Source organism: Dama dama, chromosome 16 (genome assembly GCF_033118175.1).
Source record: "Dama dama isolate Ldn47 chromosome 16, ASM3311817v1, whole genome shotgun sequence".
Taxonomy (NCBI): domain Eukaryota; kingdom Metazoa; phylum Chordata; class Mammalia; order Artiodactyla; family Cervidae; genus Dama; species Dama dama.
The window spans coordinates 20,603,694-20,628,075 of record NC_083696.1 but is presented as its reverse complement, the minus strand read 5'-3'; the positions used below and the strand labels follow the sequence as shown (position 1 = coordinate 20,628,075).

The 24,382-nt window shown below is 41.6% G+C and overlaps 1 protein-coding gene across 1 annotated transcript in view; it reads left to right on the top strand.

Moving 5' to 3' along the window:
* Nucleotides 1–24,382, top strand: part of PLPPR1 (phospholipid phosphatase related 1) — a 131,494-nt gene that overhangs the window by 81,404 nt on the left and 25,708 nt on the right. The window contains exons 3-4 of the mRNA XM_061163951.1: nucleotides 7,333–7,521; nucleotides 22,406–22,538. Of these exons, the coding sequence (XP_061019934.1) occupies nucleotides 7,333–7,521; nucleotides 22,406–22,538 (322 nt within the window). The remainder of the gene's footprint in view (nucleotides 1–7,332; nucleotides 7,522–22,405; nucleotides 22,539–24,382) is intronic.

The following is a 24,382-nucleotide window of genomic DNA, read 5'->3' as shown; positions in this document are numbered from 1 at the left end:
CTTTGCAGCCAAAGATGGAGAAGCTCTATACAGTCAGCAAAAACAAGACCGGGAGCTGACTGTGGCTCAGATCATGAACTCCTTATTGCCAAATTCAGACTTAAATTGAAGAAAGTGGGGAAAACCACTAGACCATTCAGGTATGACCTAAATCAAATCCCTTATGATTATACCATAGAAGTGAGAAATAGATTTAAGGGACTAGATCTGATAGAGTGCCTGATGAACTATGGACGGAGGTTCATGACATTGTAGTATCATTAAACAATGAAATCCATTTTTTAAAAAATATGTGGATCTGTGTTTCACTAGCAGAATACTTATGAAAAGGTAGTATCTAATTTACTGCTACACTAATTTTTAAATACCTAACCTGAGAGAAACTATAGGAAAGAATGTTGAAGAATACATAGTCTAGGCATTCTTCTAGAACATGCTTACTATTGAGTCAGATATTGCTCTAAATACTACACAGTCCTCATTTAATCTGCACAAAGACCTGAAGAGGTAAGTGCTGTAGTATTACCAGCCCTTTCACTTTATTAATGAAGAAACAGAGGCACAGGAATTTGTCACGTTCCTAGAAAGCAGCAGAGTGGGTTTCCAGCCTAGGCAGCCTTAACCTTTCATTGTGCTATATATCTCTCAAGTTTAACCTACATTGAATCATGACACCCACCTCCTCCCTTCTATCTCACAGTATTGTTTTTGTGCATTTAGCTTTAATGTGATGTCATCAACCTATGTTAAGAGTTGATATGAAATCCTATGTAAGGAACAGCACAGTCATTCTCAGCATGGTCACTGTTTATCATGTCGCTTGTGAGGACCCAGGATGAATTTCTGTCCAGTCACTCTATCAGAAAGATTCTACTTACCTTTATTTAACCATTGGTTGGTTTTTATCTTATAGTTACCGTGAAATGTCAAACTGACCAGTAATTCCTTATTGTGTTGACTATTAGACAACTTATACTCAAGGATATAATTCCTGTCTCCATATTTATTTCTTCTGTTCCAACAGCTCACTGATGCTTGCTTACTTTATTTGGTAGAAGTTGGTATAACTTCTTTTTGAAACAAAATGAGAATATATAAACATGCCTCAGGGCATATTTATGAGTTATTATTGACCTTCATACAGATGAAGACATTGATTCCAGGAGACATTTGAATAAAGTACTCAAGCCTGGGGACTTCCCTGGTGATCCAGTGGCTAAGACTTCACACTCACAATGCAGGGGGCCCAGGTTCGATCCCTAGTCAGGGAACTAGATCCCACATGCCGAAACTAAGACCCAGCACAGTCAAATGAAATTTTTTTAAGTACTCAAGTTTGTAGCACATGGTTTAGCCCTTAATATTATGCTGACATGTTTCTAACCTGATTTTCCCCAGGCTGGCAGAGTTTGTGTGAAGAAATACATCATAATTACAGTAGTAATCCTAGATTCAGCCAAGTTATGTGACCTTATATAATTCATGTTATCTCTCCGGGCTTCTGTTTCCTCTTCTATAAAATGGAAATAATATGTGTACCATTTTGGTTGGTTGAGCACAGAGAAAAGAGTTGATTTATGTCATATGCTTAGAACAGTTCCCAAGACATGCATAGTATAGATCATCACCTTTACCATCACCATCTCCCCCATCTCCTACTCCTTCTGTTTCTCCTTGACTCTTGCCCCTGTAATTATGGAAGACTTCCAGGTCCTCTCAAAGCATCACTTTTATATCTAAGGGTTCCCAGTGAGGTCTCACGGGGCTCACAATCAGTTTTCTCAGGTATTTCCCCTCCAGCTTACTATCTTGTCCATCAGTACCACTTGGGGGTTTCCCACCCCAGTTGTTTTGTGCAGCTACTGACCTTGGTGCCTAACATACTTTGCCAGTACTGAACAACATGCAAATCTTTAATGTGTACTATCCCTTGAGATTCTAAGACTTTGCTTCTGCATCGCAACCATGCCAGATCTGATCATCTAAGCTCTGATGCAACGTTCCTTCTGCTCTGAGTATCCTTTATTCTCTCTCTCTATGGAATTGAACATATGTCCCTGGGGCTTAGTCAAAATCAATATCCTGAACACACACCACTCTGCCTTCTCCACCCCCTTGCCCTCTCCCCTCCTCTACACAGCAGCCCCTTCCCTTGCTCTCCTTCTGTCAACACCCAGCCCTACTAGGTCACCAACCATATATGAACCCCAGCTTGGTATCAACTGACACCCTCCTACAGATCACTGTCTGTTTCCTGTGTTGACGTGTGCTCCTCAGTTGGGTCACAAATGACTTGAGATTAGAGAGCATATCTGAGAATTCCTCACCTTCACTACACTTAGTTCAGGACTGAATGCAGAGACAGTTTTCAGAAACAGTTGTTGGTTGGCTGATTAATTGGCACTGATCTCAATCACTTCTGGCAAGACCAGAATAAGAAAGCTTTTGGGGGAGGGAAGCATTCATTGCCTCAGGTAGAGTGACTGAGCACCCCAATTTGTTCAAGACACACAAACATCTCCATGTTAGCACTGATAGGTCCCACGTCCCAGGACACCCCTTGGTCCTGGGCAAACTGAGATGATTGGTCACTTAGCACTAGGATCCCTCAGTTCAAATATGCTCTTTAGGGACTTCCCTGGTGGTCCAGAAGCTAAGGGTCCAAGCTTCCAATGCAGGAGGCCCAGGTTTGATCCCTGGTCAGGGAACTAGATCCCACACGCTGCAACCAAGACTGACACAGCCAAATAAATAAATAAAAATAAATCTTAAAATAAAAATATCCCCTTTACACTCCAAACCAGATACCAGTCCTCTCATTCCCACATCATAAGTCTGCCCCTACATCCCTGGACACACACACACACAGTTGCACTCACTCACATGAGTCATACACCATTATCTGTCCCCTGCTCTCCTAGCTTGTATCCTGTTGTATAAATTCAGTTCAGTTCAGTTCAGTCGCTCAGTCGTGGCCGACTCTTTGCGACCCCATGAACCGCAGCACATGAGGCCTCCCTGTCCATCACCAACTCCCGGAGTTTACTCAAACTCATGCCCATCAGGTCGGTGATGCCATCCAGCCATCTTATCCTCTGTCGTCCCCTTCTCCTCCTACAACCAATCCCTCCCAGCATCACGGTCTTTTCTAATGAGTCAACTCTTCGCATGAGGTGGCCAAAGTATTGGAGTTTCAGCTTCAGCATCAATCCGTCCAATGAACACCCAGGACTGATCTCCTTTATAAATTATAATAAATTTGTGTAAAGTTTTTATAAAAAATTTTTATAAGTTGTATAAATTAGTGGTCCACAATTTCTTCAGACTTTACCAACCAAAGGAAAATGTATCTATCATCTCAGTCTCTCCTCTCAGCTTTGTGACCTTCCCAGTTACCCCTCTGTGACCTTACCTTTTCTCCCATCAGCAGAGGGCTGGGGTAGAAACACAGGACTGTCGACTCCAAGAAGCTGCTTCTCATACACTGCTGGCTGCTGCCTTCTGAATCTTCATAGGATGATCAGGACTTCATGCATCCTCACATATCGGGTTGTCATTCTTAGGAAGCGACAGCTGAGGAGAATCCCTGATACGGGAGCTCCTGACACCTTATCTCCCCACAGCCTTAACTGCTCTTTTCACACTGGTATCATCAACCCTGCCACCAGCACGTGGGTCCGGCACAGCCTCGCCATCTGCTCATGTGACGCCAACATTATGGCCACCCTCCAGACCTCCCTAGCTGGGGCTGGAGAAGGCAGCGCAGACAGCGAGGGTGCCAGCTGGCACGACTGACACAAACCTAGACAGTGATGAATGTGGCCCAGGATAGGCAGGAGGAAGGGAGGATGCTGACAGCTAACTGTGTGCATCCGTGCTGTGAGTTTGCCCATGGAAGCAGAATCAACGTGCTGCTCCTGTTCCTGCTCTTGTTTTTAACACATGGTCACTAGAGAAAGCTGGATTCCCTGGTGGCTCAGACAGTAAAGATCTGCCTACAATGTGGGAGACCCGGGTTTGATCCCTAGGTCAGGAAGATCCCCTGGAGAAGGAAATGGAAACCCACTCCAGTATTCTTGCCTGGAAAATCCCATGGATGGAGGAGCCTGGTAGGCTACAGTCCATGGGGTCACCAAGGGTCAGACACGACTGAGTTTCTTCATTTTCACTTTCTTTCACGAGAGAACATTCAAGAGAAAAGAAGCCTGTGCTCATGGTAAAGAAACTGCCTGCAATGCGGGAGACCTGGGTTCAATCTCTGGGTTGGGAAGATCCCCTGGAGGAGGGCATGGCAACCCACTCCAGTATCCTTGCCTGGGGAATCCCATGGACAAAGGAGCCTGGCAGGCTGCAGTCCATAGGGTTGCATAGAGTCAGACACGACTAAAGTGACCTAACATGAACACACATACATTATATAAGTATAATGTATATGTATAATGTATACATATATAATGTGTATATATATGTATGATTATATATATACACACACATATATATAGGTCATTTGTATATAGATCACATATATATATATGTGTATATATATACACACACACACAATTTTGCTATCATTTACTTCCCTTTACCTTTTCTCTTTTAAATGGAAGTGGTAGCACAAATGCACCTAATAAAATATAACATTCCTCCTCAATAGAGGAAGCTAGATGCCATTTATTTATGTTTGTTTTATCCAAAAAGCCCCCATTGATCTGCCTGTTCTCCAAGCACATTTCTCCTAAGGACTAATGAAGCTGAGAGAGAGAAAATGTGTTTCCTGCCACATGGATAAGATAAACAGAAATCAGATCAGGCCTGTGCAGAAAACAGATATAGAGGCAGAGCCCCCACACTGTTGGAATCCTAGTGTTCGCTCCAAAACATTCAGGTCAGCTGGCCATCTTCCTTCCCATCCAGTCAATTCAACTGAGCAGGGCAACAGAAGAGAAACAGAGACATCATGGCCTTGACTTTATAAACTAGCTGCTGGCAAGAGCACCATTCACTGGGGCAGCTTGGGAGCACCTATTTCTCATCCTTCTAGGAAACATCTGTATCCAAGTTTGTGTTAAAGAGGAAAGAAAGAAAATGCTTGAAACAGTAGAGATGGTGGCACGAGCACTGGTAATTTACATATGCCAATAAACGACTTCAGGCACCGAGAAACACATGCAAACGTCTAGAGATTACTGGATGGTCAGAAGTTGTGACAGAAGGTCCACTGGGGAGGAAGGTAGCAAGCGTCAGATAATGGAATATAATCCTTATAGAGCCAGAAACATGCTGGGTATGAGAGTGATTGGAAAGTATGATTTGGAGCCTACAGACCTTTATAGCAGGATGGTTAGGAGTTTGAAGTCAGTGCAGCCAGAGATAATTCAAGGCTTCTGAACCAAAGAGGGAAGGCATTGAATTAGAGAAAATGGAAGACTGGGGAAGATTCTTAATCCAAATGACCCCTAAAGACAATGAGGAGGAGGAATCACAAAGCTAACTTCCCAGAGGCAGAGACTGTGCCTGGTGTGAAAGAGTGGGCAGAGTGCGAGGCTCTGCTCCGGAGTTGTGGCTAAAGAAATGGACATGGATGTGGATAAAGATGACAAACAGTGCCTCTCTGCATGAGAACTGAGCTGCCTTGCCTCCCCCCATAACTTGCATAGGAGGTGATTTCCACTCCATGACAGGTGTTTTGCCCCCTGGAGATCAGAAAACGTGGGTTTCTTGTCCTGGGTCTAACACTAACTAGCTACGTGACCTTAGGTTAGTCACTCCAAGGCTGGAATAAAAACTGGAGACTAAACCCTCAAAGATTACACTTCTTCCTCCCTGCCGCCTATGTACTTCCACAGAGAAACAATTTTTAAGCCGTAAAAGACACACTGCTGCTGCTAAGTCACTTCAGTCATGTCTGACTCTGTACGACCCCATAGACGGCAGCCCACCAGGCTTCACTGTCCCTGGGATTCTCCAGGCAAGAGCACTGGAGTGGGCTGCCATTTCCTTCTCCAATGCATGAAAGTGAAAAGTGAAAGTGAAGTCACTCAGTCATGTCTGACTCTTCGCAACCCCATGGACTGCAGCCTACCAGGCTCCTCTGCCCATGGGATTTTCCAGGCAAGAGTACTGGAGTGGGTTGCCATTGCCTTCTACCAAGTTCTAATTTTTCCCAAAATGATTACTTTGATACTTTTAAACAAATCAACATTTTAAAATACTTTTTCTCCATTTCAGTTTCCTTGCTTTGCTGATTGTCAGCATGAGCACATGTTTGGTTTACTTATTGGATAATCCAACAGTAGTTAGTTCTCCTTGCTGGGCCTCTATTTGCTCATCTATGAAATAAAGGTTTTAAATGGGAAGATTTCCAAGGTCTTTTCCAGCTTAATTTTCTGTAATGTCATGATCTTAAAGATCTCTTTTCTGTCTATCACCATCTCATCTTGCCATTTTGGTGTTTCTATTGTAAATGAGGAAAATAATGGTGTTTCCATAACTCCCCCAACTCCTCACACCTATTAAAGGCTTCCTCTAAACCTCAGTGAGTATCTGGGACATGTCTGAGCTAAATGAAAGGATAAAATTGTATCCCTCTTTGTGTCCAAACCTTATGAAGTACATATAGAATAAGATGTGATCATCAGCAAAGTCCTTTATTGACTGATAGAAAGCCTTTATTAAAGGTAGAAAAGCCTTACCTTTATTTTTGGAATGAAGGTAATACCTTTTTGGAAAAGGATAAGAGTTATGACTGATATAGGATACCTGTATGATATTCTTATCCATGCCATTAATTTAGGGTGTGGTTCTGAAAATTTCCCTTAACCTTTTCTAGGCTTTAGCTTTCCTGATCATTCATTCATTTGTTCATTCATTCATCATTTACCTGCCTCTAATACTTTATAATAAGGTAAGTTTCTCTCTAATATTTTCTGAAATTTTCCATGAGCAAATCTCATGCTACATCTGGCCAATTCACATGCCACTGTCCTTTGACTTTTCACCTCTGTCCTGAATGGCAGCATTGCCTTGGTTCCCACGCATCCTCTGGGCGGGGCAGGGAGGCAGGAGAAGCTGGGTCTCTCTACAAGCGATGCTGTGGTCTGCCTCTCAGATGGGAGCCGTTCTTATTTGCTGGGAGGCTTATATAACAGATGTTACAAGGCAGACAAGTGAGCACACACTCCCTGAACCCGGCGCATGTGGAGCCAGACACACACACCCTTGCCAGTACCAGCGCGACGACAGCTGCCGGGTGATGGAGGGAGTATGCTCGGAGGGGCGGGCGTGGCTCCGAAGCCCTGCTAATGTCTCTGTGTGGCCATGCTGTATTTTCAGCTTGTCATCATGGCTGGGACAGTGCTGCTTGCCTACTACTTCGAATGCACTGACACTTTTCAGGTGCATATCCAAGGATTCTTCTGTCAGGATGGAGACCTAATGAAGCCTTACCCGGGGACAGAGGAGGAAAGCTTCATCACCCCTCTGCTGCTCTACTGCGTGCTGGCTGCCACCCCAACTGCTATTGTAAGTACAGAAAGAGATTTCCTTCTTGCCTGTCGGGTCCTGAACAACATTTCCTGTCTGCTTTTTCTCCTCTTTCCTCTCTTCCTGGGCTTACAGCAGCAGCTTTACTAGATGTGTCCTTTTCTGGTCAAAATAGAGTGAGTAGAGCCCTGCATAAAATCTCATCTAAGTAGGCCTTGTCTTTTACAGGTGGCTTTTGCTTTTTGGTGCCTGAATTGAAATATATATCATTTTTAAAGTATGTCTGAATATGTAAGTCAATAGTCATGAGTGGCTGCCATGTTAAGTATATAGCATTGTGCTATACTTAATTGTGCTCTTGAAAACAAAAAATGTATGGCTTGCTTTGTGTGTATTCAGAAGAGGTTGGAATGTAAATGCTGGCCTCACTATAAAGACTCATGACAGAGTGGGACAGAATCCTTCCCCGCCCCCCTCCAGCCTGCATCTCCTGTCCTTCTGACTGAATTTCCAGAGAGGCCGGAGATGAGAGAAATCGCTCGACCTGATTTGCCGTGATTTATTCTGGGCAGCTGATTCTGCTCACGTTGCTTGACATTCAATTAAGTTGCAACTTTACCTTCATTGATTGCACTCTTCTCTCTCATGAGGGGAAAAAAAAAAAGGCCCAGCAGTTCTCTAGGGAGACTGTTTCAAAAGCATAACTCACATATCTGTACTGTCTAGTAAAGTGATTTAACACTTAGACATCTTAATTTTAACTTAAAAAATGACTTTGTATTTTAAAATAAACATTTCTTTGTACATGCTATGGGGTCAGATTATTTGGGATGTGATCTCAGTTATCATTCACCCCTTTTTTCTTCCAAAGATTCCTCCCCCTCAACTTTCCCTCCTCCCCTACTCTTTCTCCCTCATCCCCCACTCCCATCTCTTTGGGACAATAATAAAAATACTCACTGGCATGCTGAGGAATGTACTAATTACTCAGATGTTCAGTTCAAGTATTGTTTTCCATACACATGTTTTCCTTGCTTTAAGGTGAGAAATGGAATCGGATTTAGAGGAGAATATGCACATAATGAGTACTTTAAGTTCATTTTTATCATTATTTCTAGACTTGACAAGCTCCCCCTTAAATGATAAAGCTCTGCAGTAGGAATTAAGATCAACTGTGATAAAACAGGATCTCTCATGGTGGTGAAAAACACAAGCTTTGCAGTGCAACCTACAGGACCTCCTGTCTGTGTGACTTCCGGCAAGTCACTGTACTGTTCCCTTCCCCTCTGCCCCCAAAATGGAGATAATGTGACTGGTTAGTTCACGGAGTTATCCAGACTGAAGATGCTTCATACAAATACTTGGCACAGTGTCTAGCATGCACTAACTGGTTAGAAGTAGGGGAAACAAAGAAAAACTGGAAACTGATCTTCACCTTCTTCAGGATCACAGACGAACTTCCTCTCCCTGCAGAGGAGACTCCATGGAGACCCTAGTCCCACCTCCTGTTTATCGATTCTATGAGACACTGGTGACACTTCCTGTTCAGAGTGATAGGGGATGTGCCCCTCTTAACTTCCCCTTCTCACCAGCCCAGGGACTAAGAGAAAGCATAAAAGCCCCACTTCCAGGCATCTCAAAAGATGACACAATTCGCTCCCCAGGTAAAGCCTAGAGGCTACATTGGGTTCTATCTGGAATGGTTTAATGGTGGCTCTAACCAGAGGCACTGGGCTTAGCTGGACTCAGGTCCTGGTTTCTCCTGTCCCATAAACATACCATTATCTCATGTTCTCAGACTAGAATCCCTGAGAGATCCATTGACTTACTAACATTTACCTATCGTCTTGCTAGTACCAGGAAATACATTGCCTGGGCTCTCCTGCAATTACTTTTTGTAATCATAGAGACATTTTTCCTTTAAAAAAAAAAAAAGAGAAAAACAAGGAAAGCAAAGGAAGCAGATCAATAAAAATTATGAACAAATCAATGAATCAGAAAACAATAAGATTGATAAATAAAATGTACAATCCCCTTGTTCTAACATAAAGACAAAAGTTAAAAAAAAAGAGAAAAAATATATAAGCAAAAATATATAAATGTTTAAAAGTCTGTACTACAGTTTTGTATATTCAGCTCTATGCCAGTACATGCTTACCTCTCAATAAAATCGATAATATTCTATGAAAATGTAACTTTTTAACAATGCCTTTAATAGAAGTAGAAAACTGAATAGGTGAATAACAATAGAGAAAATTTTAAACTGTCTAAAATTTATCTCATTTCATTGGAGACACATAACTATAATATAAATTCCTTCAAAATTTCAAGGCCTAGAAAGTCAGTAACTACATAAACTGTCTCGGAGCCTAAAATAAGCGGAAAGCTTTTCAATGCACATTATAAAGCAAGAAAAATAGGGATTTCAAACACTTAGAAAGTCTACATACACATTCACAAAAGCATTAGGAATGTTAATACAAGCAGATGGAAGAGGACTGATAAGTCTACCTGGAAAAGAAGCATTTCTACCAAAATAAAAGGTAAATAAAGACTGCAAAAATATTTGCAGAATATGAGATTCCCATGTAAATATTCTTACTACTTAAAAAGATGAGCTTCCCAAAATAAAAATGGGCAAGGACAAAAATAGACAATTAACAAAATAAATTGTATGCACGCAAACATTTCTAAACTCATGAATTATCACAGAAAAGTCATTTTTTAAAGTGCAGAATTTTCCCCATGTAAAATTGGCAAGTGCTTTAAAGAAGTATAACCTGTGTTGTTAAAGGTATAAGTACTTTCATACAATTTGAGTCAAAACGTAAACTGAGGGGCTTCCCTGGTAGCTCAGTGGTGGGGAATTCACCTGCCAATGTAGGAGACATGGGTTTCATCCCTGATCCAGGAAGATATCACACACCATGGAGCAGCTAGGCCCTTGTGCCACCATTATTGAGCCTGTGTTCTAGAGCCCAGGAGCCACAACTACTGAGCCCATGTACCCTAGAACCAGGCTACACAAGAGAAGCCTCTGCGATGAGAAGTCCATGCGCCACAACACAGTAGTTCCTGCTCCCCACAGCTGGAGAAAGCCCGTGCAAGGCAATGAAGACCCAGTGCAGCCAAAAATAAACAAATAATATTTTTAAAGAAACTGGCCATTAAAAAATGTAAGCTGACAGTTTCTTTTTGAAGAGCAGCTGGTCAAAGACGTACAAGAGTTTTATAAACTTTGGACCCATTAATTCCATTCCTTGAATTTATGTTAAGGAGATAACCTGAGTAGGGATGTTCAGTCAGCTTTAAGGGAGGAAGGTGGGAGGGGCGTTCAGGATGGGGAACACATGTAAATCCATGGCTGATTCATGTCAATGTATGGCAAAAACCACTACAATACTGTAAAGTAATTAGCCTCCAACTAATAAAAATAATTGGGAAAAAAAATTTTTTAGAAAAAGAGTAGAAGGTGGTAGCTAAATACACAGAACTAGAGGATTGTCCAAACTCATTATGAGGCTGTGATATTTCTGAAACACCTCTAAGAGAAATGAAGCATGCTTATGAGTTAGTGAGAAGATTTTTATGAGGGCTAAACAATTGTATATAGTATCAGAGGTAAAAGCTTTTTCCCTTCTACAAGAGAATATGAGATTCTCTTAGTTTTCTAGCTCCGTTTCTCCAGAAAAAGAGGGTATGTATCAGCTATGTTACTAGGCAGAATTAACCCCTGATTGATGAATTGCCCCTGGACTCAGAGAACTGATATTACCCAAGACAGTGCCATGGTATGATTTCCCAGTCCAAGTGACTCTGGAAACTTGGAAGCTATGTCTGTGGAACTATTGCACCTTTTATTGAGTCTGATGGGACATGATAAGTCTTGTAAGCCAAGGTGGCTCCTGCATCCTCTGATGTGTCTGTGGTCTCCTTGCACCTGAGCTGCCCTGGATCACTGCAAGGAAACAGGCTGAAGAGGAGCAAGTGATGCTGCCCTGTTGACAAGCTATAGTTCCTCCTAAGTGGACCAGTGCCAAATGAGACATGTGGTTGTCGGTGGCTCTGAATATTTAATAGACCCTAAGAAGACACTGTATGTGTTACAAGTATAATCCCAAATTTATAATTATACATAAAAAAACTGGCAAGAAATAAACTAAAATGTACAGCTATTATCTCTGAGTGCTAATGGAAGTTATTTTTTTCTTCTGTTATATAATTAAATTCTACATCAATGCAGTATTTTCAAACTGAAAGATATTTTTAAAACATTCTGATTCTTCTGGCATAATTATGAAATGGCCAATCTTTAGTAAGATTTAAACAGCAATTCTAATAAACAAAAACACATATGACCAAAAAAACAAAAATAAAACAGAGCTTTATGAGGAATTTCTCTTATTTCATTCTAAGATTTCAGCAGAAATTCTTCTCAAACTATGAATTTTGATCATTATACTCCTTTCCCCCAAATAATATGAACTGACATGGGGTCAAATGCCGTGATGGGAAGCCAAGGGAGTGTGGCCACTGGACAGTGAACTGAATTTTAAGGATCTAGAATTCTCCTCTCATTTTCAAGTATGGAACTTTGATTTGGACATTCCATTCCTCCTTCTTGGGGAGAAAAGTGTGACCAATAATGATGGTGGGCCTTCAATATATGTGCTGAGGAATATTCCATAAATGAAGATGGCAAGGATAACTTCTTTAAATTTTCTTGTTTTCTGCAGCCCTTGCCTACTTTATCCTCATAGCATCCCAGAGAAATAGAAAAGAGATATCTCCAAGAGCATAGAGAAAGTGTGTGGTCCAATTTCCTTCATTTTTGACTCTGAGTCTGTGAGTTCATTTAGGAAGACAGTCATTAGCTACGTTAAATGATTTGCTGAAGGCTGCAGCTAGTTCTCTATGTGACTGGACAGTAACCCACCCATTTGGTTCTACTTTTATTTTCCTCTCAAACGAGGAGGATTGCTAGGACCCAGCACTGATAACAGCTGATGGGATAATGGCAGAGAGTCCAGTGGCCTTAAAACCCTGCTGTGGTGCTTTATCTTCCCCCGAAACCTGAAAATAAGTGAGCAGCTGCAGGACAGAGAGTGGACTTCTCCTGATGCTCAGAGACATTTCCTGGGAGCAGGGAGCCATATTCACTTCTGTCCCTCTTGGAGAGGTACAGCATATCCGAGCGCAGTCTGTATCAGGCCACCTGAACACAGATCCCAAGTGCCAAACTCAGCACACCCCTATCCCCTGAGTGTGCATCCTTCATCCTCATGCTCCGAGTCGCCCTGTCTCAGGTCTGCTCTGTCAAAAGAGGGAGGGACGTCAGTTATGGCTTTGTACCCCAGTAACTGTGTGACCTCTGATAAGGCATGTTCCCTCTGTGGGGTGGATTTCTCATCTGTAGAAGGTAGGGTTGGGCTAAATGATCTCCAAGATCGGTCTGGTTTTAATATTCCTTAAAAGCTGAACAAAAACCTTATAACTGGAAGGTTCCAAATGTTAGATTCCCAATTCTTTAGTCTCTCTTGACTTTCTTTCTGGAGTTTAATTTGTGCCTGGCCAAGGGTTACACAGAATGGGACAGCGTGTGTGTTTCTGTGTGTGCAGGGTTTCTCAGAGTGGTACAGTGTGTGTGTGTGTGTGTACTCCTTTTTTAAGCCCATTTCCTATTTTCCCTGGAGTAGAAAGAAGGGAGGGCTACTCTGGGGACTCCGTGGTAAAGAGTCCTCCTGCCAGTACAGGAGACATGGGTTCAATTCCGAGGTTGAGAAGATCCCCTGGAGGAGGAAACGACAACCCACTCCATAGTATTCTTGCTTGGGGAATGCTGGGCAGAGGAACCTGGGGGGCTCCAGTTCATGGGATCACAAGAGAGTCGGACATGACTTACAGACTAAACAACAAAGAAAGAAGGCGGGACTCCTCAGGGGTGACATGTGACACAAACGGCAGTTCTCTAAGGAGGCACCTCAACCTGGACTTATCCTTGGTGTTCTGTGTATTCTGTGGTTGATGTGCTGGAGAACAACCTCACACCCTACACTGTGTCTCTGAGAATGGGCACTAATTGCCGGGATGCACAAGAAAAGTCATGAGGGAAAGGACTCTGCTGTGGGTTTGATCTGTCACTTCCCATTTCTCCTTTTGTGCTTCGCTGTCAGAAAGGATCAGCATCATGTGGAGGCAAGGCCACGTGGGAGCAACCGTGCGGGGACTTAGGAAAGGTTAGAGCTTGGAGTATTTATTGCGTCCAGAACCATTTAGCCAAAAGTGTCGGCCCGGGCTTCCGGGAAATCTGCAGGGTGCCTTCTGACCATCGTGGAAACCCTGGCTCACAACTGCCTCAGGGCCCCTGAATAAACTCAAAGGCAGAGAGCCTTTTTGGATAAGAGGATTTAACTCGGTGGACAATCTGATTTACCCATATTGTATCTCAGCCCCAGCACCACAGGGCATGAGAAGATAGCTAGTAAACCTTTATTGGCCTCACAACAAAGTGACGGGAGTACTTAGAATTGAAACAGCAGAATGTTTGACACCCAGCCCAGGAGAATCGACCCAGCTCGTGGTCTGCATGCACGCGTACACGTGAGCATACATGCACAAGACTCTGCAAGAATTTCCTAGGAAAGGAAGAGACAAGCATAGTTTGATGGAAAGGCCCAATCTGGAGGAAACCGTGACGCTTCATTTAGGGGGTTTCTAGGCCAGAAGCTCTGGGAGTGAACACAAAAGCGCAAAGCACAGCGTGGATCAGAGAGCGGGCCCTGGGTAAAGGCACATCTGTTGCCTGGCTGATGAGGAGCGCAGCTGCGGCGGCAGAGGAGACAGTGTCGGCACCCGAGTGCCTTGTCATCTGCCTCTTCCTGGCTCTGAACAACCTCAGCTATTGAAACCCCTTTTAACATTTCATCATTCACATCTTTTCCCTTTTGTACATTATCACATGATTTCCTTTTTTATTTTTTATTAGAAGCCTGCACTGTTTTTTCACTTTATTTTGACCCAACCATGCAACATGTGGGATCCTAGCTCCCCAACCAGGGATCGAACCCATGTTCCCTGAAGTGGAAACGTGGAGTCTGAACCACTGAACCATCAGGGAAGTCCCTATATTTATTCATCTTTACCATGAGTACATTTTCTTTATTGCAAATGTACTTAGTCATTACAATTTACATTCCCCGCCCCCCCCCCCCCCCCGGAAAGAGTTATAAATATCCTCATTAACTGCTGTGGATTTTTTCAAAAGCTTGAAGAAGAATATCCATTTCCCTATTTACTATCCTTGTGATGGATGAGTGCTCCAAATTCCTTTACGGACTGTTTTTTACCCGACATCATCTGACAGCGAGATGTCCTTACACCTTTGAGATGGTCCTTACCACCTTTACAATGCCTCTTTTAATGACTGATGAGTAGATGATTGTGTTAGGAGTTTTGATAATTTGTTTCTTGAAAAGACTATCATTTGCCTAAAATTATGTGATGATGAGTTTACTTGGTGATCACAATGCATTTTACTTTTTACTGAGAGCAGTATTTTAGCTAATTCATTTTAAATTCCCATTTCTCTTATATCCACTGTTCAGAAAGGGGGAAAAAAAAAGTTCAAGAGAACACCCTGCTTTGGAAAGGTAATGTGCCACCTTGGTGCTACACTTCATTGCAAGTGTCGATTTCAGAGCCTTCTGAATGTGTAGGTGCCGCCCCTAGATTAAGACCAGTAAGTGAAAAGTGACAGTGAAAGTCACTCAGTCATGTCTGACTTATTGCAACCCCATGGACTATACAGTCCATGGAATTCTCTAGGCCAGAATACTGAAGTGAGTAGCCATTCCTTTCTCCAGGGGAATCTTCCCAACGCAGAGATCAAACCCAGGTCTCCCACATTACAGGTGGATTCTTTACCAGCTGAGCCACACAGGAAGCAGTAATGAAGACTCTCCAATCCACAAAACACTTATTATCTGAGCTGCTGGATAATTTCCAAAGCCATCATCCAAATGGCCTTGATTCTATCGAAGCCTTCAGCTTTGAAAAGCATAGAAATGTCTACAGCTGAATTCCTTTATTTACACTCAAGTGGGATAAAGCAGACGTCAAGAGGTCTTGAACCAAGCATAACTCAGCAGGCCAGAGGACTAGAATCCTCTCTGCAGATCTGAGCTGTCACTGGTACTCATCAGGAAAGATTAAACAGAGCATGAAGATGTTGGGCAGCATGGTCAGTATGTTTAAAATCCCCTGGATCACTTTTAAACAAGATCTACAGGAAAAACCCTGGTGCCTCAGACAGCAAAGAATCTGCCTGCAATGCAGGAGACCCAGGTTCGATCCCTGGGCCTGGAAGATCCTCTGGAGAAGGGCATGGCAACCCACTCCAGTGTTCTTGCCTGGAGAATCTCATGGACAGAGGAAGTTGGTGATTTATCAGTCCATGGGGTCGCAAAGAGTTGGACACAACTGAGTGACTAACACGTGTGAACACACAACATACACAGCAAAAACCATGCCTTTCTCAAAAATGCTCACTAGTAAAGAAGCCTCCCAAGGAGGATACTGGAAGCATCTACAACTCACTGGGACTGAAAGCTCTGCAGCTGCTTAGACACTGGTATTGAGAAGTGTGCAGAGAACCCTCTTCTCTTCCTCAGAGCATGATACGTGCACACCCAGGGAGGGGCTGCCAGCCTCTGCTGTCCTTTAGAAACACAGGTGACAGGTATCAGGCACTGTGATGACTCTGGAGGAGGCTGTGTCCACTTTGCTCCAAGGGAAGATGATTTCGTGAGGGCAAAGCCCTATGGGAGTTGAAAAGTGAATGAAGGCTGGAGGAAGAAGCACTGTAAGAAACTACGCTGGCCCTGGAGAGCTTAACCAACAGAAGAGAGACTGAAGCCCAATTATGTGATATCAGGTCCCTTAATCAGTCCTACCTTGTCCTATGTTTCTATCATAAAACAAAGATCTTGGAGCTGAAAGAGCAACTTAAAGGTCTCCTACAGAGTTCCCCAACCTCCAGGATCTCATGTCTAATGATCTGAGGTGGAGCTGGTGTAATAATAATAGAAATAAGGCACACAATAAATGCAATGCATTTGAATCATCCTGAAACCATTCCCCCTCCCCAGTCCATGGAAAAATTGTCTTCCGTGAAACTGCTCCTTGGTGTAAAAGAAAAATGTTTAGGGACCACTGTAGTCTAACAGATGAGAGATTGACAGAGAAGGAACCAGAGAGGTCAGCCAAGTGGTCCAAGACTGACCACCTGGTTAGGGGCAGAGCAGAGCTTGAATCACACCATGTTTCCTTAATCCAGGACAGTTTTTAAATCAATTTCAACACACATTCTTACCTAGACCAACCAGTAAGTGAAAGCAATAAACACTCTTTGAGCTTTTCTAGATGATTTTCTATACATTTCTAATAATCAATAGTTTTCTGATATAGTTATTACCCCCATGTTTAAAATCATGGGGGAAAAAAAGCTTGGAAATATTCAGTTATCTGCCCAAAGTCACCCATCAAGAAGGGAGGGAACTGACCTTTCAACTCCAGAGCCTACATTCAAGAAACAGGACTATGTGGGAGAAGGAGAGGGTGGGATGATGTAAGAGAATAGTATTGAAACATATATTACCATATGTAAAATAGAAGACCAGTGCAAGTTTGATGCATGAAGCAGGGCCCTCAAAGCTGTTGCTCTGGGACAACCCAGAGGGATCGGGTGGGAAGGGAGATGGGAAGGGGGTTCAGGGTGGGTGGACACATGTACACCCATGGCTGAGTCATGTCAATGTATGGCAAAAACACCACAATATTGTAAAGTAATTAGCTTCCAACTAAATAAACTAATTTTTTAAAAATAAAATCATAAACAAACAAAAAAGAAACAGCAATGATTTTGATATACCAAGTATCAGAGCTACAGCTAGCATAATGCATGAACCCAAAACCTATATTCCAGGATCTCTAGATGCCTTTTGTGATGACAGCCACACAGAACATGCAGTGGATACCCCTTACAACACGAAATGATAATACGTCTTCCAGTGACTTTCTGCAGACTTTATATTTTGCAACCTAAAACACTATCTTCTAAATATTTTGCATTTATATCACTTGTGACTTATCAGATCTCCTTAAAACATTGTCAAGACATGAATTCTGAAAGATTTCACCAAACTGATGTATTATATTCCAGGGTTATTTATTTATTTGCAATTTGGGCTTCCATATTTGAAAGACAAATTTATTAAGAGTTATTCACTATGAAGTCAGTCAGAAAGACAAATATATATTAACACATATATAGAATCTAGAAAGATAGTACTGATAATCCTATTTGCAGGGTATCAGAGGAGACATAGACATAAAGAACAGAATTTTGGACACAGTGGGGGGAAGGAGAGAGTGGGATGATTTGAGAGAATAGCCTTGAAACATATACATGACCATGTGTAAAATAAATAGCCGGTGGGAATTTGCTATATGACACAGGGAACCCAAAGCCAGTGCTGTGACAATCTAGAGGGGTGGGATGGGGAGGATGGCAGGAAGGGGGATCAAGGAGGAGGGGACATAGGTATACCTAAGGCTGATTTATGTTGATGTATGGAAGAAACCATCACAACATTGTAAAGTAATTATTCTCTAATTAAAATTTTAAAAAAGGAGTTACTCACTAAAATTATAAGTATTGTTATCTAAAAGTTTTAGGTCACTTGCAATAGTAGGCGGCATAAGCTGTGGGGGACGAGAGATGCACCAATGGAATTCACTTGCTTGTTCATGGCCAGGTCTAGAGTTTGGCCTTGATCATTTCTCACCGGAGGGTATTCTCATTTGCTATGAGTGATAGCATGCTTGTTAGACAACAATCTGAAAGGCCATAATAGGCAGGGCAGCCAGGGCCAAACACATGGAGAGTCCCACGTGTCCCGGCTGCTCTCTGAACAGAGCGGTGGATGGAGACAGAGCATGCATGGCAAACAGACAGATGGAGGAACCAGAACCAGAGTCATAAATCTGCCAGTGTGAGAGGTGGCTTCCAACATGGGCTGGTGGCCTGGCAGGGAAGCAGAATCTCGCCCGCCTCTTTTCCCAAGCAGAATCAGGCCTGTAGGAAACTATAGGACCCAGCGGATGGAGAAACAGTACCCTGTGTGTGATCAGTGAAATGAACATCCATGAAGCTCATTCACTGGGATCTGAGAGCTGGATTGTTCCATCAGCAACCTTTATGCCCATAACAGTCTGAACTGAAAATCGGGACGGTTGTCCTACCTTTAACTTATAAAATGACCCCCTTTCTTTCTTTCTTCCTTCTTTATGTAAACAGTATTGTTTAATATACTAAAAGTATTAGATCAGTAACTATATAAGTTATCATATATTCTAGTTCTGATTTTTTTCTCTTTCATATCTCAACTCTGATTTGAATATTGTGGACCAATAGTACCAATTCATATACTGCTTATCACTGCTGACACAAGAGTCTTAGGACATTTTACTCATGGATTATTTGAGCCCCATACCCTTTCACATGGCAAGTTTTGTTTGGTGCACCTTGGAGTGATTTTGTTTAGATTTGTGTGTGTGTGCATGCCTGTGTACACATACATGTGCATATTCTTTTTAAAACAAGAATATGTTATGTGTAGATTTTCACTCACATTTTCTTTCCATTTTGTCTCTCGTGTGAGTGTGTATGCTCAATCACTCAGTCGTGTCTGACTCTTTGTGACCCCGTGGACTGTAGCCACCAGCTCCTCTGTCCATGGAATTTTCCCAACAGGAATACTGGAGTGGGTTTTGCCAGCGGATCTTCCCAACCCAAGGATCGAACCTGTGTCTCCTGCATTGGCAGGAGGATTCTTTACCACTGAACCTCCTGGGAAGCTCCAGATGTCAGAATAGAGATCTGTATAATACGTTGTGGGAACAATGATAAGACAGGGTCTCCCTTTTCCTGAGGGGACCTGGCAAAGGTTTGGGGAGAGTCATGACATTTTCACTGAGTCTGGAAGGATAAATACTAAAAATTATTTTTCCTTCCTTATAATCTACCTCATTAAACCTGTATTCCAAAAAACCTTCATTAATCTGATATGCTTAATTCATTTAACACTGAATAACTGCTATGTGCCTTACACTGGGCTAGGCCCTAGGGATATAACCAGAATAAGACAGGCAGGACATCCTATAACAAGGAATAACAATGATAGTGTGTACTCATTTGTGATAGGAATAGAAGGGAGAAACATGAAGTAAGAGATTCATATATAACAAGAATGCTTAAGCTAGGCTCTGGGAGTAGAGAACGCACCCTCAAGGAAATGCTGTTTCATTACCCGACCATGCATGAATTTATCCCCATCTGTTCACTGAGATGAAGAACAGTAATGCAGTGCCATCATTCCAGTGGGGACAAACAAAACCTTGTGGCTCCTCATTTTGGGAGAGATAAGTCTAACGAGAAAAAAAGGGAAAGCTGAGTCCTTAAAGCTATTCAAATATTTTTATCTGAAGGAGCACTAATGCATTAATTCCAAAGGATGTCACAAAATATTCCTAGACATATGCAGACAGCGCTTGCAAAGGTGATTCATGCTGTCCCATCATGTGCCTGTCTGACCCTGAACTCAGTCTATTCCTGCCAAATTTTCATCCCAATCTGACTTGGTCATAGTTCTCCTCCTACTACACCAATCTATCTTGTACTTTAATATCATCTAAGGTTTTCAGTGTTTAAAGCATATTGCATTTGTTTTGTTTTCTGTGTGGTATATTAAACACAAATTTAACAAGTATTTTACTGGCTCACTGCTGAGTAAAAGTGTCGCATTTAAGAGAAAGGACTCCAGGGACAGGTTTCCTGGCTTCAGAACTAAGACTTGTGATGAACTTGGACAAATTATTTAACCCCTCCATGCCTCAGATATCTTATCTGTACAATAGGATAACAGTGTCTACTTATTGACCACCTGCTAGAGTTGCTTCAGACACTGTGTGGCCAAATCCCTGAGACTGTCGAGTTTCTCTCTCAGATGAAGGGGGAAACCTGCAAATGATTCCAGTTTCACAATTCTACCATTTAACTTCCACCATTCATGTGCCATTCATTATGTTGGCATCTTTATCCATCTAAATAGATATTCTATAATGAAAGGAGGAATATAAGGCAGAGGAAGTCTTAAAACATGGATGAAGTTTATAAAAAACCACAAGCACATGCATAGCAAAGAACAATTGTAAGATCACATTCTTCTGGGGAAATGTTGAAAGGAGGGTTCAGAAAATAAAAATGGCATATGATGTGGTGGGATATGGGAACTTTGGAACCCAGTTGTATTGAATACCAATCCTAGTCCTTCCACAGGTCACCTGTATGCTCTGGTGGGTAAGTTACTTAACCTTGCTGAACTTTCATTCTTCACAAGCAAAGTAAATGCAATGTTACTGAGACGAGGGATTTTGTGAACATGAAAACTACTATGATAAAGTGCCTGACACCCAATTTGCAATAGTTGATGGTAATTATTAACTTTTCATTCATTTAAGGTTCTCAGTCTTTAATCACAGCAGTGTCAGAGTTGGTGACAGCTTCCCTCACACCTGTTCCTTATTTTAAATGGGAATACAATGTACTGGGTGCTATAAACATAATGAAGAAATGTAAGATATGGTCCCTGTCATCAGGGAGCTTACAGGGTACACAAAGGTGTTATGAGTTAAATGGTAATACACATGTATTAGTTCATGATAACGAGAGAGGCGCCAATCCTAAAGGTGTGAAAGTCAACTAATCTAGAGTAGGAGAATATCACTCAGGCAAACGTGCTCAAGTGGGATTTGTCACATAAATAATGGTAGTATTGCCACATAGTTCAGTTCAGTCGCTCAGTTGTGTCCGACTCTTTGCAACCCCATGGACTGCAGCATGCCAGGCCTCCCTGTCCATCACCAACTCCCAGGGTTTACTCAAACTCATGTCCATTGAGTTGGTGATGCCATCCATCCATCTCGTCCTCTGTCGTCCCCTTCTCCTCCTGCCCTCAATCTTTCCCAGCATCAGGGTCTTTTTAAATGAGTCAGCTCTTCACATCAGGTGGCCAAAGTATTGCAGTTTCAGCTTCAACATCAATCCTTCCAATGAATATTCAGGACGGATTTTCTTTATGATGGAATGGTTGGATCTCCTTGCAGTCCAAGGGACTCTCAAGAGTCTTCTCCAACACCACAGTTCGAAAGCATCACACTCAGCTTTCATTATAATCCAACTCTCACATCCATACATGACTACTGGAAAAACCATAGCCTTGACTAGATGGACCTTTGTTGGCAAAGTAATGTCTCTGCTTTTTAATATGCTGTCTAGGTTGATCATAACTTTTCTTCCATGGAGTAAGTGTCTTTTAATTTCATGGCAGCAGTCACCATCTGCAGTGATTTTGGAGCCCCAAAAAATAAAGTCTGTCACTGTCCCCACTGTTATTGCCACATAATGAAGTTAACAATTTATTGCGATGTGTGCATATAATGCCCTGCTGGACACATTGGCTGTCCCAGTCATTCCTCATCACTGTAATACACACATTCAGTTTAAAATATTCAAGACCAGCATGAGTGAGCTTTTTCATTGATTCTCTTATTCAATTTATTATCTCAACTTATGTTTTATATGACTTTAGAATTTAATATTATACCTGAAATCTATCTGAAATTATCAGTTGTCGCTTTCTCTAATTCTTTTAAAGAGTTGACTGAAAACTGCTATTTAACTCTCCATCTCTCCAACATAGTTTTTTAATACAATTGTGAAGCCTCAGAAGTTTTCAGTTTTTTTAAGCCACTGGTCTATCAGAAAGCTCTCCAACTTGATAATTCTTTAACATTCCTTCTCCAGATTTTTATTGGTGAGATATCCATGTATTTCATAAAGTCAACCAGAGAATCTCTGATTGCCCAGGAGAAAACAATTCTGACTGGAGAATGCTGTTACCTGAACCCCTTACTCCGAAGGATCATAAGATTCATAGGTGAGTACAAGAGGATGTTGTACTTACAGATGTTGTTACATTTGTTACAGAGGTACAGATGTTATACCTCACTTACAGATAAAACTTACTAAAATTGGACATACTTGATAAAATAACCTAAGCAATGGAAGCACCAACTTTAAAAGCAAAGGTTGTTTTAGAGTTTTTCTAGGAAGTGCAGAAATTATGCCTGACCATGGTGCCAACTCAAAATTTTTCATCCTTAAAGTGAAGCAATACTTACTAAAGTGTTTTACAAAAGATTTCAACTTTTTTTCCCACACTATATTTATCTGAGATTCCCTCAGGACATATATTTTAATATTGACTGGATATTGCCATATACTCTTTAGCTGAGTCAGGCAAGGGGGTGGGCCATCAGGGAACACCAATAAAATGAACTTAGGAATAATCAAATTTCCTGAAAAAAAAAAAGTTTCCTACCTAGTAATTCTGTTATGCAGGGAACTTTTAAAAGTGTGGGAAATCACATCCATCAGTTTCTTGACAACCATGCCTTTCCAAAGTTGGAAAACAAAGAGTTTTACTAGTGTTTATGACAAAGAATAATTAAGACACTTTCTATATCCCTCCTTCTAGGACTTTTATAAAAATCTTGAGGGGATATGGATAATGATCACAGATATAGGCATGAATGTGTATATGGGTAAATGTGGGAATATAGATCTCACAGAGTTCCTACACAGTGAGTACTCAGTAAATAATTACTAGTCTTCTAATGAGATCCTGCAAATTATCTACTGGCCAGGTGCTTGTGGGAGCCAAGATAAAACTCTGAACATATCAATATGGTGTTAAGACAAGTCATGATACCATTTAGAACATAGAGAACTGACAGCTGAGAAGGTGAAGTCCAGAAGACACATGCTCTCAACTCCTTTGATTATTCTTAATCCTTTTCTTCCTATGGAAGAAACGGTTGAATTTCCTCAAGTCATGAGCAAAGGATCACAGCACAATCAAATGTGCCGTAAATTCATGCACCCCTATTTTCACTGTAGCACTATTTATTAATACGATAGCCAAGACATGAAAACAACCTAAATGTCCATCAACAGAGCAATGGGTAAAGGAGGTGTGGTACATGTATACAATGGAATATTACTCAGCCATTAAAAAGAATGACATAATGCCAGCAACAAGGATAGACCTAGAGATTATCATACTAAGCCAGAAAGAGAAAGACAAATGCCATGTGGTATCACTTACAAATGGAATCTGAAATACAGCACAAATGAAATACCTATGAAACAAAAACAGACTTAGAGATATAGAAAACGGACTTGTGGTTGCTGAGGTGGGGAGGGTGGAGGCAAAGACTTGGAGTTTGGAATTAGCAGATGCAAACTATTATACATAGGATGGATAAACAGCAAGGTCCTACTGTATAGCACAGGGAACTATAATATATCCAACATCCTGTGATAAACCATAATGGAAGAGACTATGAAAAGAATATATATATATATATATATATATATATGTGTGTGTGTATAAATGAGTCACTTTGCTATACAGCAGAAATTAAACAATAGTATAAATCAACTATACCTTAATAAAATTTAAAAACTATATGCAGTAACTTCTAACATTGGCATGGGAGTGAGGGAAGTAGTAGAGTGGGAGGCCTAAGAAAATCTAAAAGAAGCAACCCTTAACATTCAAATAGTCTTTGGCATTTACTGATATTTGCAGAATGACCTGTGGGAATCTGCAATAGGCTCACTGGGTTTACCCTGATCCATATGATGTCATCACTATTACTCATTCCAAACAATAGTGTCTTTCAAAGACATCCAGAATTTGGTCACTTGTTACCAGAG